The sequence below is a fragment of the Mesoplodon densirostris genome, chromosome 11, assembly GCF_025265405.1.
Source record: "Mesoplodon densirostris isolate mMesDen1 chromosome 11, mMesDen1 primary haplotype, whole genome shotgun sequence".
Taxonomy (NCBI): Eukaryota; Metazoa; Chordata; class Mammalia; order Artiodactyla; family Ziphiidae; genus Mesoplodon; species Mesoplodon densirostris.
Genome location: NC_082671.1, coordinates 54,325,889 through 54,339,896, shown reverse-complemented (window position 1 = coordinate 54,339,896; position 14,008 = coordinate 54,325,889). Strand labels below are relative to the sequence as shown.

Here is a 14,008-nt window from a genome sequence, read left to right as displayed (position 1 = left end):
CGTTTTCCAATCCTATGCCAAATCCTTTTAGTGTGGGTGGTTTCCCTGACCATTATTCACTGTGCTTTGCTTACTCTGCCTGCCTCCTAAATATTGTGCCCCTTAATAGAGGATATAAGGGAACAGAGTTGTCAATTCACTGAAAATAAGTCAAAATTAATGGTAAATAATTGAATATAATCTTTTCAAATTTCCACTCTTATTAGATTGACATCTTCTGTGAAGCCGGGACCATATCTTCTGTATCCAACATTCACTAAATATCTCTGACTTTGCCAGGTAAGTGATACATTAGGAACAGCCCAGAGTAGCATGCATTATGTTTCCCTTGGCCATATCATCATTGTATTTACTCTACCCTCATTTTCCCTCTATCCTGCTTTCCTCATCTATTTTTTTTTTCTAGCTCTTTTTTGAGTCAGATTTTTACATGCTGCCATTTAAAAAATTTACCTGACACTATGGGTTTATTCATTCTAAAACACCCTTCAACAGTTAAAAGTGTCCACAGAAAATTGGTTTACTATTGTAAGTTTTTTTCTTTTTTTTTTGCGGTACGCGGGCCTCTTACTGCTGTGGCCTCTCCCACTGTGGAGCACAGGCTCCGGATGCACAGGCTCAGCGGCCATGGCTCACAGGCCCTGCCGCTCCGCGGCACGTGGGATCTTCCGGACCGGGGCACGAACCCGTGTCCCCTGCATCAGCAGGCGGACTCCCAACCCCTGCGCCACCAGGGAAGCCCTGAAAGTTTTAATTATCTAAAAATCAGTTATCATAATTAGCAAGCAAAAGTTAGATTTTAATATGTTTCTAATCACTGTTGTATAAACACACAGCAAAAATCACCAATACCTTAAATATTAGATCAATGTCTACTATTTACATCTCACTGCATTTTCCTCCATTTTAAGACTTTAAACTCTAGGTCTTCTCCTTGTACTGACCTTCACACGATTCTCCACTTGGTGAAAACATCCCATTGTCATGGTAGCCATCTCTGCACTCACAGTGGTACCATCCAGGCAGGTTGATGCAGTTAGCACGGCTGTCACACTGAACAAAGCCATCAGAGCACTCATCAATGTCTATTTGGGAAAGAAAACGGGATGTTATACAATTGCTGCTTTTCTCTCAAAGAAACTAAAATATTCTGTTAGATGGCTACTAAAATATTTAGTGTCAGCAAATCCTTAAAACTGAGAAAACATAACATCAAGAAAGTCTACTTGGTTGCTGAAAGCTATACAGAAAGAATGTAGTGGTATTAGCAATAGGAGAAACATCTAGACAGCTTCTCTGTTGCAAAAGTTATCCAAGTGTAGAAACTGGAAAGAAACCATCTTTGATAGTCATTAGTGCTGCTCACCAAATATTTCCAGCTCTTCTTCTGGACACAGCTAGGATTGCCGTGTGACTTCCTTAAGTCAATTAGGGAATGACATGTGTCACTTCCAGAGAGAGCCTTAAAGATGCGGCGTGTGATTCACACATACCCTTCCCCCATCACAATGACCAGTGATTTCCAGAAGCTCTGAAGATCAGCCTGAGTCCTGAGTGAAGACGATATGGGGCACGTTCCTCCTCTAGTTGGGGTGGACATAGAGTATGAGCAAGAAACCAACCTTTTTGCTTTAAGCCACTGAAATTTTAGGGTCTCTTATTACTATCAACATAATCTCCAGTACATGGCAATAGCATTCATGCATCAACATGCTTCAGATTTTTGAGAATATATCCCATCTATGTCACCTTTTAATGTATTTCACATATATCATTACTTCATTCAACCCTCAAAAAAAACTTGCAATTTAGACAGCATATTGAACATATGAAAAAAAATGAGGCAAAAGGAAATTATGGGATTTAACCAAGGTCACCTAAGAGTTCATATATGCCTAACTTTCTGGTGTGTGCTCCTTCATACAAGTAGGCTGAAATTGGCAAAATTGTCTAAACAAACAGAGCATGTATCTTGAGTTTCATATATTTCCTCCAGTGGCTTATTACTATTCCCAAATCTTGTGAGCCTTTTATTCTTCTTATTCAGTCTGTTGATTAATGGGAACATCTGATGTCCATCCAAGGCTCTTTAATCAGTCATAGAGGAAAAAGTAATTCCTAGAGTTGCTTTACAGAGTGTCCCCTTCTTCTTAATACCTTCTGGGTTTCTGGGTGCTTTGGGGTTGCCTCAGACCTTGCTAAGTGATCTGCTGGCACCATACCATCACAGCTGCCAAAAATATCCATCTTGACAATCCTTTGCCATGACTGCAGATTCCACTCGCCAAGGTAGAATAGCCTTTTCTTATATGTTTTCCACACCTGCATCATATTCCCTGCTGCAGTGACCAGCATGACAAGTCCCTCCTATTGAAGGGAAGACCAGATACTTTTTAGAGTCCTTTCCTCCCAGACAATCCACTCCAGCTCAGCAGTATCTACTGCCTTCTTAGTCTCATCTAACTTCAAATTCTTGGAAGTATATATTTCTTTCGTTTTCTTTTAAAATTTCCTCTTTTACTATGTTCAATTTTTAAAGAGACAAATTTTTGAATAAGTAAGATTTTTAAAAGAAAAAAAAGTCATCACTCATATACTTCTTGATAAGCCCAGAGTTCCTTCAGTAAAACAAGGCACAAACCATTCTCTTAGATTAGGTAGTAAGCCAAAATAAATATTTTATATGATTGCAAAATTTTAACATTATTTCTGAACTATGAGTGATTTGCCTCTGTGGTTTCTCTTCTGAAGAGTCAGTGTCTTACCGTTAGTAATTCCTATTGTCAAAATAATTGTTAGTGGCCAAATCAGCTAACCATTGACTTCCTGACACACAGCTGATGTGGATTGCTTCCATTTACTAAGGCCTCATACGTTTTATGAAACAGCCTATCTGTACTTCAGGGGCCTCCCTAACTGATGATTTACAAATGGGACTAAAATGCTATGCTCATTTCAGCTTTATATGGTCTTTTCTTCTAACCCAAAAGATGCAGGAAGTTGGTTATGTCATTTCTTAAGTGCATGGACAAAAGAAAATAGGTTGGAATTTAAGCATTAGAAATGAGTTTATTGGAAGAAGGTCAGGAGAGGGATGTTTAGAGTACCTAATTTTAGAATAATTTGGTCATTAGCGCTGGTGATTTGGAAGTAAATATTAATAGAACAGAGCCTTATCCACTGAAGCAACTTTCACATCTCTTATTTACCCTTTAATTTAGTTATTTTTTCTTGCTGCAACACAAGGGCTACCTCAGGTCACATGACACAGATGTATCTTTCAATATTTACTCCTCACTCATTTTCTCTTGTCACTCTTTCTAATCACCAGGCCCACTCCTATACTGCTTCATCTCCACTTCTCTTTGTTTATATTATAGCAACCTTCCTTGATCTATATCCATTAAAGTTTAATAGAAATGTTACACAGTATATTAGTGCATATTCCCTGAAGACTGGGGATTGAAAATGTGCTGGCCATAATGTATTTTCCTATACAATCTGAGTATCATTATTTGACTATTAATACTAAGTAGCATATTAGAGGATAGATATGCAAATATATATGTCACTCATTAACTTATCATTCAATACTTATTGAATACCTGTTATATGCCAAGTATTAAGTGCTGGGGAAACAAGGATACATAAAGCAGAAGTAATTTCTGCCCTTGCTGGGTTTACTATCTATCTAAAGTGTGTTTTGTTTTAAGAAAATTAAATTTATGAAAATCTGAATTTACAATCATGCAGGACAGTGTTTCCCAGCATGTTATATATCTGCCACCACTGGTATGGTATTTAGGTGATAACAGGCAAATACTTTATTTTAATAGCTACATTTGTATATTTCTGAATTATTTCTATTTATAGCAAGTGATACTAATAGTACAGTAGTGAAATTGTATTTAAATTTAAAAAGTGAGAGGGATTACAGAAACAACAGTAAGTAGATATTGGTATAAACAGCATATGAATATGACAAAACCTATTAAGGTGGCATATGAATGACTGGAGTTTTGAAAACACTAAGATACAGTATGGAGCAATAATTCATATCTCAGAAGGATTTACTGAGTAGTTCATTAGGTAGTGAAATGTCTTAATTCATTTAAAATATGACTCAACTTATAAAATATAGTATAAGTATACATATGTCATGGCTCAAATTATATACTTGCTACCATTTAGGATAGCAAAGTAAAACTACCCAGATAATATACATTGCTTTATTTTACACTTTCATGTTCCTGCTAATTTTGATTTGTTTATGAAAACTTTTCTACTTTGGTGAAAGTCGGTAGAAAATGAGAGTGTGCTTGAATTGCCAAAGTATGCATTTTCCACCAGAAGGTATGTTTGTTTGGCTCATGGTTCTAATTAAAGTGAAAGGTGAGGGGCTTCCCTGGTGGCGCAGTGGTTGAGAGTCCCCCTGCCGATGCAGGGGACACGGGTTTGTGCCCCAGTCTGGGAAGATCCCACATGCCGCGGAGCGGCTGGGCCCGTGAGCCATGGCCGCTGAGCCTGCGCGTCCGGAGCCTGTGCTCCGCAGTGGGAGAGGCCACAACAGTGAGAGGCCCGCGTAACGCAAAAAAAAAAAAAAAAAAAGTTAAAGATGAAACAAGCAGCCTTATCTGTAAGCTATCTGATGGTATCTTTAGTTACTCAGTAATCATTAATAAGAATTGAAATCTGATCCACAATTTAAGAATTAAGTATATTTTATCTATACACAAATGTAGATATTACTATGAGTTAGAACATATAAATGCACACATTTTGTGTGCAATTTCAGATATGCACATATTGTGCTTTACATATCATATAATAACAGAAAGTAGTAAAAAAAAATCAAATGACTTATTTCTTTGGTACTTTCTTTAGGTCAGTTAAAACCAAACTTTATATTATCTAATTGAGTTAGAAACACAGAGAACAGTAGACCTAGGAGGGGGAAATGTTATTATTTTATTCCATATAAGAACTACCAAGTTTGAACAAATTACTTTCCAAACGGAATTACAGTATTCTAAAAGGTTAGTACAGGATGTATCAGCTCATATGATTTAGTCTTAATTATAAGGACCTTAATTTTATACTCTGTAGGTACATTATATAAAAAACTAAAAATAAATTTTATGAAAAACTGTGATTTCATTATATATTCTGTCTTAGAAAGGAACTAGTTCCTTAGGGACAATTAGAACTTTTTCACTAGCTACATTTAGAACAGTCAGCTAGTGATGATATTGAGATGCTGTCCCAGAGCACAGAGAATCTAAAATCCAAAAGATATTTAGCCATCCAACAGCAGTCACGAATAGCAGTCATACTCTAGAGATCAAAATCAACTTAGAAAATGGAAGTGGAAGGCACTGTGGCGATAGATTTTCTAGAAAGTACATATGTTTTGAGGTAATCATTAAAAACAAACCAACAAGCAGAAAACAAGAAAGGAAAATGTATGAATAAAAAAAAGCTCACATATGTCAGTATCTTGTTTACTTTGCCTCCCTCAAGTGTGGTGACACAAGACTGCATACCTCCTACAATGTCACAGACCACTGGCTTCAGAGGAGGCCAAACAAAAATGGCTTTTGACATCAGCATTTAATGGATCACTTTGGAAAATGACAAATTATTTCTTTGTAAAATTAAGTGTAGTTATAAAATGAGACACTTGAATGATAAACCCTTTCTCATGCATAGTAACAGTTATTTCTATCATAACAACATAACTAAGAATAATAAAAAGTGTGTAAATATCTAGAACCATCCATACCTAAAACAGACCCTAATCATTAGTTTAACCTGCTACCCTATTCAAAAGAAAAGAAAATACAATTTTTTTAAAATGAGCATGGTACTTTTAATGGCAAAGTCAAATCATGAGAGTACTGTGTTTCAAAGTGTTTATTATTAATAAAAACCTGACAATTTCTCATAAAAAAATAGTACTTGGACTATTTATATCACTATCCTAGGCACTGGTAGTTAAATTATATTGATAAACAGTAGGAAATTAAACATCCTCAAAACAATTAATCAACTCTTGATTACCCACATGTGGATTATTTGCTTTCTAGATTATCCACAGCATTTTTTTTTTAAATCACAAGGTCATTTCCCTCTGTCTTTTGTTGAGCTTCTGGGGAGTCTGCTTTCAACATTTAGATGTGAGTGCTCAATGAAAGCAAACTCTTTTGAGCATTATATTGTTTTTTACAACTATTCCAGACTTGGGTATAAAATATCCAAAATTTCATAAAAAGACTGATTTTCTCATGTGAACTTTTTGAAAGTAAAATGACAATATATGTAAATAAAATTTGAAAATCCTAAAATCCTCTTCACAAGTTGGATAATAACATTGGAGATTTAGTGAAAATTATTTTCACTACTTTATAGTTCATAATTAGGAAGTTAATGACAACTCTTTAAAAAAGCATAATATAATTTCTTCAGCATGTCATTTAGTCCTCACAGCAGCTATGTGAGTTATTCTTATCCCTATGTCACAGACAAAGAAGCGGTGAGAGCAAAGGCATTGCTCAAGGTCACACCATGGACCAGAACTCTTCCAACTCCAAGTCCAGTGCTCTTTCTCTCACCACAGGCTGCCTCTGAAGACCAACACTTGGCCAACCAGAAACAGCCTATACTTTGAAATGTCTCAGTATATATCTTTTTTTTTAAACATCTTTATTGGAGTATAATTACTTTACAATGGTGTGTTAGTTTCTGCTTTATAACTAATCAGTATATATCTTAATGTGAGTGAATTCCAGCTCTGTCGCTTGTCAGCTGTGTAACTTTGAGTTATTTTACTAAACTTCTCTGGGTTTTCTGTTTTTGAAATAGAAGTAATACTCTCTATTTCTTAATAGTTCGCTCTTAACTACTGCCATTAACTATACGTGGCATCACAGGAGAAGCAGTGCCTGGCTCAGAATAGCTACTCCTCATCTTTTTGCCCACCTTTCAAAAGTATCTTGATTCTTTGGGTTTTCTATCAGTTTGAAATTTCTCACAAAAACCCCCAAACAAAACCAAAAACGGGGGGAGGGGAAGTCTGAATTGATTCTATAGATTGATTTGGGAAGAAGTGACATCTTTACATTATTGAATCTTTTCATCCACACACATGATGTATTTCCTCTTTCTCTAATAATTTTTATAGCTTTTATGGTCTTTATAGATTTCTGAAAGGACACCTTCTATATAGTTTGCCTGGGCTTATTCCTATTTGTCTTCCTTTTTATTGAAACCAACATTATTTTTCTCCAGCTTTATTAAGGTATAATTGACAAATAAAATTGTAAGATATTTAAAGACTACAATATGATGATTTGATATATGTATAAATTGTGAAAGGATTCCCCCATTGTCCCATTGAGTTAATTAACACATCCATCACCTCACAGATTTACCTTTTTTTTTTCTTTTGGTGAGAACATTGAAGTTCTACTCTTTTAATAAATTTCTATTATACAATACAGTATAATCAACTACAGTCATCATGTTATACATATTATCTCCTCAGACCTGAAACCAACTGTACTGAGGTAAAATTTATATGCAAAAAAATCACCAACAATTTCATGAATTTTGACACATAAACACTACCACAATCAAGCTATAAAATATTGCTTTCACCCCCAATTTTCCTTAATATCAAAACAGTTTACAAATAATTTGTATAAATATGGGCAGTGACTATGCCTGTATGTTTTTCTTTTTTTCTCTAACATCTAGCAAAGAACCAGACACATGGTTAGAGACATTTACTGAGTGAATGAATGATCTGTTTGTAATATCAGGTAACTAAGTGGCAACCTCAGCATGCCACCTTTTGAGTCCTGCTAGGTCAGGGGGAATTAAGGCAGTGGTGGCAGCTTGAAAGCATTCACTAAGATGCAATAACAAGATGATAAGGTGACCCTTTCTTATCCTACTTCAAATATTTATGTCAAAAACTTGACTATAATATTAAATGGAGTAGAATTGGTACAGAAAATGTGTACATTATATATATATATATACATGAAATACAATGTAAATGTAATTATATATTTAATATATATAACATATATTATTAATTTTTTAACAAAAAGATTACATCCAAACTTCTGATTAAAGATGAAAGATTAAAAACTTTGTTAAATCTCTTCTTCCTCCCATCTTATAAGCATTACATTAAAGGGACAAAGAAAAGTGTAAACAAAGATAAAAGGTAAAACACCACCAGTGGAGAAGAAAATTCAATGAATTTCTGGGTTAGTTAAAGGTCTACTGATGAACAATCAACACAACCACCTCCTCCCATCTTGAGCAGACAGCTGAAAGAAAGCAATTACCCCCAAAGCTAGAATGGATGGTTCTTCTGTAAAGAAAATAAATAAATAAAATATCTGAAGGAAACTAAGTAGCTAATGTAGGAGTTATCCTTTGTAACAAAGTCCCCTGCATTTCAGTGTTTAGAGTTCAAAGTGTAAAAAGTGGCACCTTTTTAGCTCACCCAATGTAAGTCTGCCAGTCAACAAACCTTACCTTCATATCAAAGGTCAATGTTTAATTCACTCTTAAACATTAATGTGAGATCAAGGAGAAACAAATACTTGACAAAAGACTATAACATTTAACAGAATAACCAAGATATACCATCATAAAAACTAACCCTGAAGGAAATAGAGATAATGCACAGGCTTAAAATATTTCTAATTAATACCTTCTAATAGATTTGAAAGAATATTTCATTCATAAGAAAAGCACACAGTGCTATAAAAAGGAATATTCAGAGAATAAGGAGCTCTTAGAAATTAAAAATATGATAGCTGAAATTTTTCAAAAATGCAATATAATACTTGGAAGATCAAGTCGAAGTAGTCTTTCTAAAAGAGTAAAATATAGAAAATAGAAGAAAAATATGATAGGAAAAAAATCAAACAGCTTTTGTACCAACCAACAATCAAAATGTACCAACTCAAATGGTACATACAGCTTATGATTAAAGACAAATTTCATACCAAGAAAAGAGAAAAATCAAAGTGAAGAAACTATCTTAAATAATAACAATAATAATTGAAGAACTTTTCACAGGACTTTAGTCTTCAGATTAAAAGGCCCCATCAAGTTCTCCAAATAATGAATAATGAAATGATAGCCAATACTTACTGATGACTGACTATATGGCAGCCACTGTTCTTTGCAATTTACCTGTATTTACTCATATAGTGCAGACAGCAGTCCCATGAGGTAGGAAATTTTAGCACTCTCTCAATTTATTTTTTTTAATTTTTTTATATTTTTTTGCGGTATGCGGGCCTCTCACTGTTGTGGCCTCTCCTGTTGCGGAGCACAGGCTCCGGACGCGCAGGCTCAGTGGCCATGGTTCACGGGCCTAGCCACTCCGCGGCATGTGGGATCTTCCTGGACTGGGGCACGAACCCGTGTCCCCTGCATCAGCAGGCGGACTCTCAACCACTGTGCCACCAGGGAAGCCCCACTCTCTCAATTTTAAAGAGAAAGAAACTTAGATACTGGGAGTTAAAGTAATTTTCTCAAGATTATTGCAGGGCAAAACTAGGATTTGAATCCAGATACTCTAGCTATAGAGGTCAAACCCTTACCCCATATACAACAGTACCTCAGATGAATGAAACAGATTCACATCTAAATGCACATTGTGAAATTTCACAGGAAGTGCAACATACAAATCTTCCAGAGGGAAATAACCCTTATGTGCAACCTAAAGGTTACACATAAAGGGATAAGAATCTGTCTAGCATCACATTTCTCACTGTTTGTTGTAAGACAGCAAAGCAATGATTTTGACCCTAGATTTCTATACTTGACAAAACTTTCAAATACCTGAAGAAGCTGGATAAAGATATTTTAAGATATATAATTTCTTAGAAAGTTTTTGTGCCATTTACTATTTTTAAAAGATTTTACTGATGATGTAGTGCAATAAAATAAAGGACTAAATCCATGTAACAAAACACCTACCAGTAGTTCACCACTCTCTCCTAAAACTCTCCATGTTGCAGGGATATACCACTGTCTTAGTTCTTTCACCTCATTGCCCCTATATCTTGGTCTTCTTCTCAGGTCTTATCTTCTCAATCTCCAAAAGTTTGAGTTCCCTAGGGATCTATATTCAGATATTTTCTTTTCCATCTACTAACTTCTTAATGATTTCATCTAATACTAGGGCTTTAAATACTCAAACTCCATCAATACACTGAAAACTACCTGTAGTGGGTCGAATACTGTTCCCCAAAACTTCATGTCCACTAAGAACTCAGAACATAACTCTATTTGGAAATAGGGAAGCAAGGAAAACTATGTATAGTAGATAAAACAAGAAATGAAGGTGAACACATATACTGGTGAAGGCTAAAAAGGTAACTTACATTAGAAAAGGGAATATGGAAGGGTGGTGGTATAAGGAAGGTAAATCATCATCTATCATAGAAAAAGTCTACTGGTAACGTCTAAAACTGACCAGTTAAAGAAAGCATGGTATAAAATATTAGAATGGGAAAGTGGTCCCCCCGGAAAGTGGTCCCCTCTAGTACCTTGTCTCAACTGGACTTTCACAAGAGAAATAAGTTCTAATGCCCTAAGGCATCCTGAGTATATCATGAATGAACTTCTCTCCTGTGTATCTGGTATGGTACTAGTCATGTACCATCCTTGGGAGATCTGAAAAATAAGTTGCTCGGGTCATTTTCTGGTTTGTAGTTCAGGTGAGGAACTCCTTTTAGAAAAGCTGATAGTAGGTAAGCAGGAAGTGAGTCAGGGGACTATTGCTTTTCATTCCAAGTTCTTCTGTTTTTGATTTTTTAAATGTGTCTAATTTCTTTCATATACATAAAAATATTTTTAGAAAACATTCAGAAGCCTCATTTTTAAAGTGTTGAGTATAATATGATAGCAACTGGCTAGTAGTGATATCTAGATGAAAAGAAAGATGAGCCAGAAGCTCTGGAAAAAGATATCAGAACCAGAAACATGCGGATAATATAATCAGAACTGATATTACAAGATGCTTCTGAAATTGGAACAGGGGGATGAAACTACTAAAGTTGAGATAACAAAGAGACAGGAAAGAGCCAAGGACAGTCCTTGGGGGAAAATGGAGGGAAAGAAAAGGCAGAGGAACTGTAGGAGGAATTGTTAGCATCAAGGTGGGAAGATCACAAGTGCAACCACAGGAACCAAGGGAGAAGAGAACCTCGCGGGAGAAGAAAGGACTGTCAAAAATGCCAAGGACTTTTTCCAATGGCCTCTTGTTGTAAATTTAAGAATAAATACTTCTGGTTTAACAGAGAATTGAAACTCCCTCTGATGTATGAGCAACAAGTTGAACAAAGCGTTTAATAAAATGGAATTCTGGAAACTCCTTAAAAACTAAAAATCTTTGCCATTACAATATCCCTTTTACAAGGTAGACTAGCTTAATGTGTAGGATATGAGACTTAGAATACTTTTACTCATTCATTCAAGTACATATCAAATGTCTCACATGGAAAACACACTAGTCATTACAGTGGTGTATTCAAGAGTGCACAGTCTAATAAAAAATGTAGCATCAGCACAAGTACCTCAGATGCAAGGTAGATATGAGGCCTGTAGGAATAGTACAGGTGAAGAAATATGTGAATTCAGGAAAGAGACATGACCTCACTCTGAAACTCTGATCACTGAAAACTAGGCCACTGGAGTAAAACATGGCTGAACAAAAATTTCCAAATTTATTCCTGCAAATACTAGAAAATTACTTAAAACAATTATTCATTTATTACATTGTAATCAATTACCTACTTTTAAAATTGGCATGCTTTTTTTGTACATTAGATGGTATTATGGTTAGGCTCCCAAGATAATATGATGTGAAGCACCTGCTGGCTCTGTAATAATAAGTAGACTGGTTTTAATAAGGGTAAAACCAGGAAACTCTTAATTCCTATGCTTCCCTGAGCCACTTTCTAATAGCAAGGATTAGATCGCCTACTTGATATTGAGATTATTTCAGTAAGGAGAAAAAAGAAGCTGATTTCCTCAAACTATCCAGCAAGAATAAGATGGCTAAAGTGCCTGTGTGTAATAATTTAATGCAAGCTTTCTAGATTAATATAGCACTATAAAAGGCTTTTTGCATTTTGATGAGCTCACTTACTGGTTATTCAGGAAAACAAGCTTTGAATGGCAGGTCAGGAATGGTAAGATGACAGTCAAAATAGCTACTCCGTATTTATTTGTGAGCTAACTCACAAACTTATATCAGGAGAAATACTGCTTTGAGCAAAATGAGCTCACTGATGACAATAAAAAAAGAAATGGAATACTACAGTTTCCATACATATCTGAATGAGAAGTCATCAGATAGAGCTTTCAGTGGGTGCCAAGCAAGAAATGTACCAATGAATGGCCTCTGTCGGCTTTGAGTAAGTGTCAGATCTCTGACAGACTATCTACTTTCAGACCATTTTATTATAACCACTGCTTCCATCTCTGCTAAAACACCCATTAGCTGATACAGGCTTCTCAGCCAGTAATGAAACAACACAGCTCTCCCACTTAGTTAATTGAAGGGGAAAAATACCAAAAAGAAAGCGATTGAGCAAACCAATAACTCCTTCCAATTACAATTAAGCGAAACAGACTATGGGTTTCTTAAAGACAGGTTTGCTCTTTTATGGTGCTCCCAAACCTCTTAACCACACAGGCTGATGGTCACTGCTTGGTCCTGTCAATATGAGGTCACTTAATCAAACTTCTTCCAGAATGATCATATTTTTTGCTTTAACAACCTATTTCTTCCTGATCAATCAGATCTGCTGTGCAATTAGACTTGATCACTAAGGCAACACCAAATCATACCTCAAAGGGTTTCCAATCTTGAGTGCTTGAGCTAACAGATTCGGCCTAATTCTGTACTTGAGTAATGTATTGTAAAAAGGAAAAAAACCCTTTAGACAACATTTTTCTGATTATCTGATATAAAGAAGGGACTAGGAGAGGGAAGATAACCGACAGTTGCCCGGCTACTAAGTGTCAGCTATTTTATCTGGAAATAAAATACCATTACACTACTGTTTACATACACACACCCAAACTTTAAAAAAATATTCAAATAGTGACTGGAGAAATGATATGAAGGGACCCAAAGGAAAAACAATCCCTATATGAGCAAAGCTGTCACAACTACTTGTAGTTTTCTATGGAAGCACATGTGTGTTTCCCAGGAGTTCACCCTGCTGCTCAGAGGCAAGATCCATCCAAAGTGGTCTGGCAAGGTTTGCCCTTCTAGTGGTTTCAGTGCATCAGTCAACAACAGAAGCAACGGGAAGTCTAGTTTTATCTACACTATCTCAGCATTAAGCTGCTAGAGCAAAGATAAGGATCTAAATGTACAGTGATGAGGGAGTGATTAAATAAATTATGGCACATTCATAAAATGGAATGCCATACAGTTTACTAAAATGATGTTTCTTTTTTTTTTTTGTTAGTGGGGTATAGTTGCTTTACAATGTTGTGTTAAGTTTCTGCTGTACAGCAAAGTGAATCAACTATATGTATACATATATCCCCTCTTTTTTAGATTTCCTTCCCATTTAGGTCACCACAGGGCACTGAGTAGAGTTCCCTGTGCTATACAGTGGGTTCTCATTAGTTATCTATTTTATACATAGTAGTGTATATTCTTCTGAAAATTATTAATGACATGTAAAAGCACTTATGATAAATGTCATGTAAAAAAGCAGGATTAAAATTATGAAGAAAGTATTACTCCAGTATGTAAACATGTATTTCATTTTGAAGAAGCAGTCATCTTCAGCTGGTGATATTACAGATTATTTTTATTTTGTGTATTTGTTCATTTTATAAATCTTGTCAGATTAATATACATTGCTTTTATAATTTAAAAAGATTGTTATCTTATATAATATTGTATCTTATATAATTTTATACAGCAACTATATTTCAATACAAATTTAAG

At 35.3% G+C, this 14,008-nt stretch overlaps 1 protein-coding gene across 3 annotated transcripts in view; it reads right to left on the bottom strand.

Annotated features, from left to right (window-relative positions):
- Nucleotides 1–14,008, bottom strand: part of NELL2 (neural EGFL like 2) — a 458,505-nt gene that overhangs the window by 38,631 nt on the left and 405,866 nt on the right. For all 3 annotated transcript variants that reach the window (XM_060111915.1, XM_060111916.1, XM_060111917.1), the window contains one exon: nt 945–1,085. In XM_060111915.1, coding sequence (XP_059967898.1) covers nt 945–1,085 — 141 coding nt within the window. The remainder of the gene's footprint in view (nt 1–944; nt 1,086–14,008) is intronic.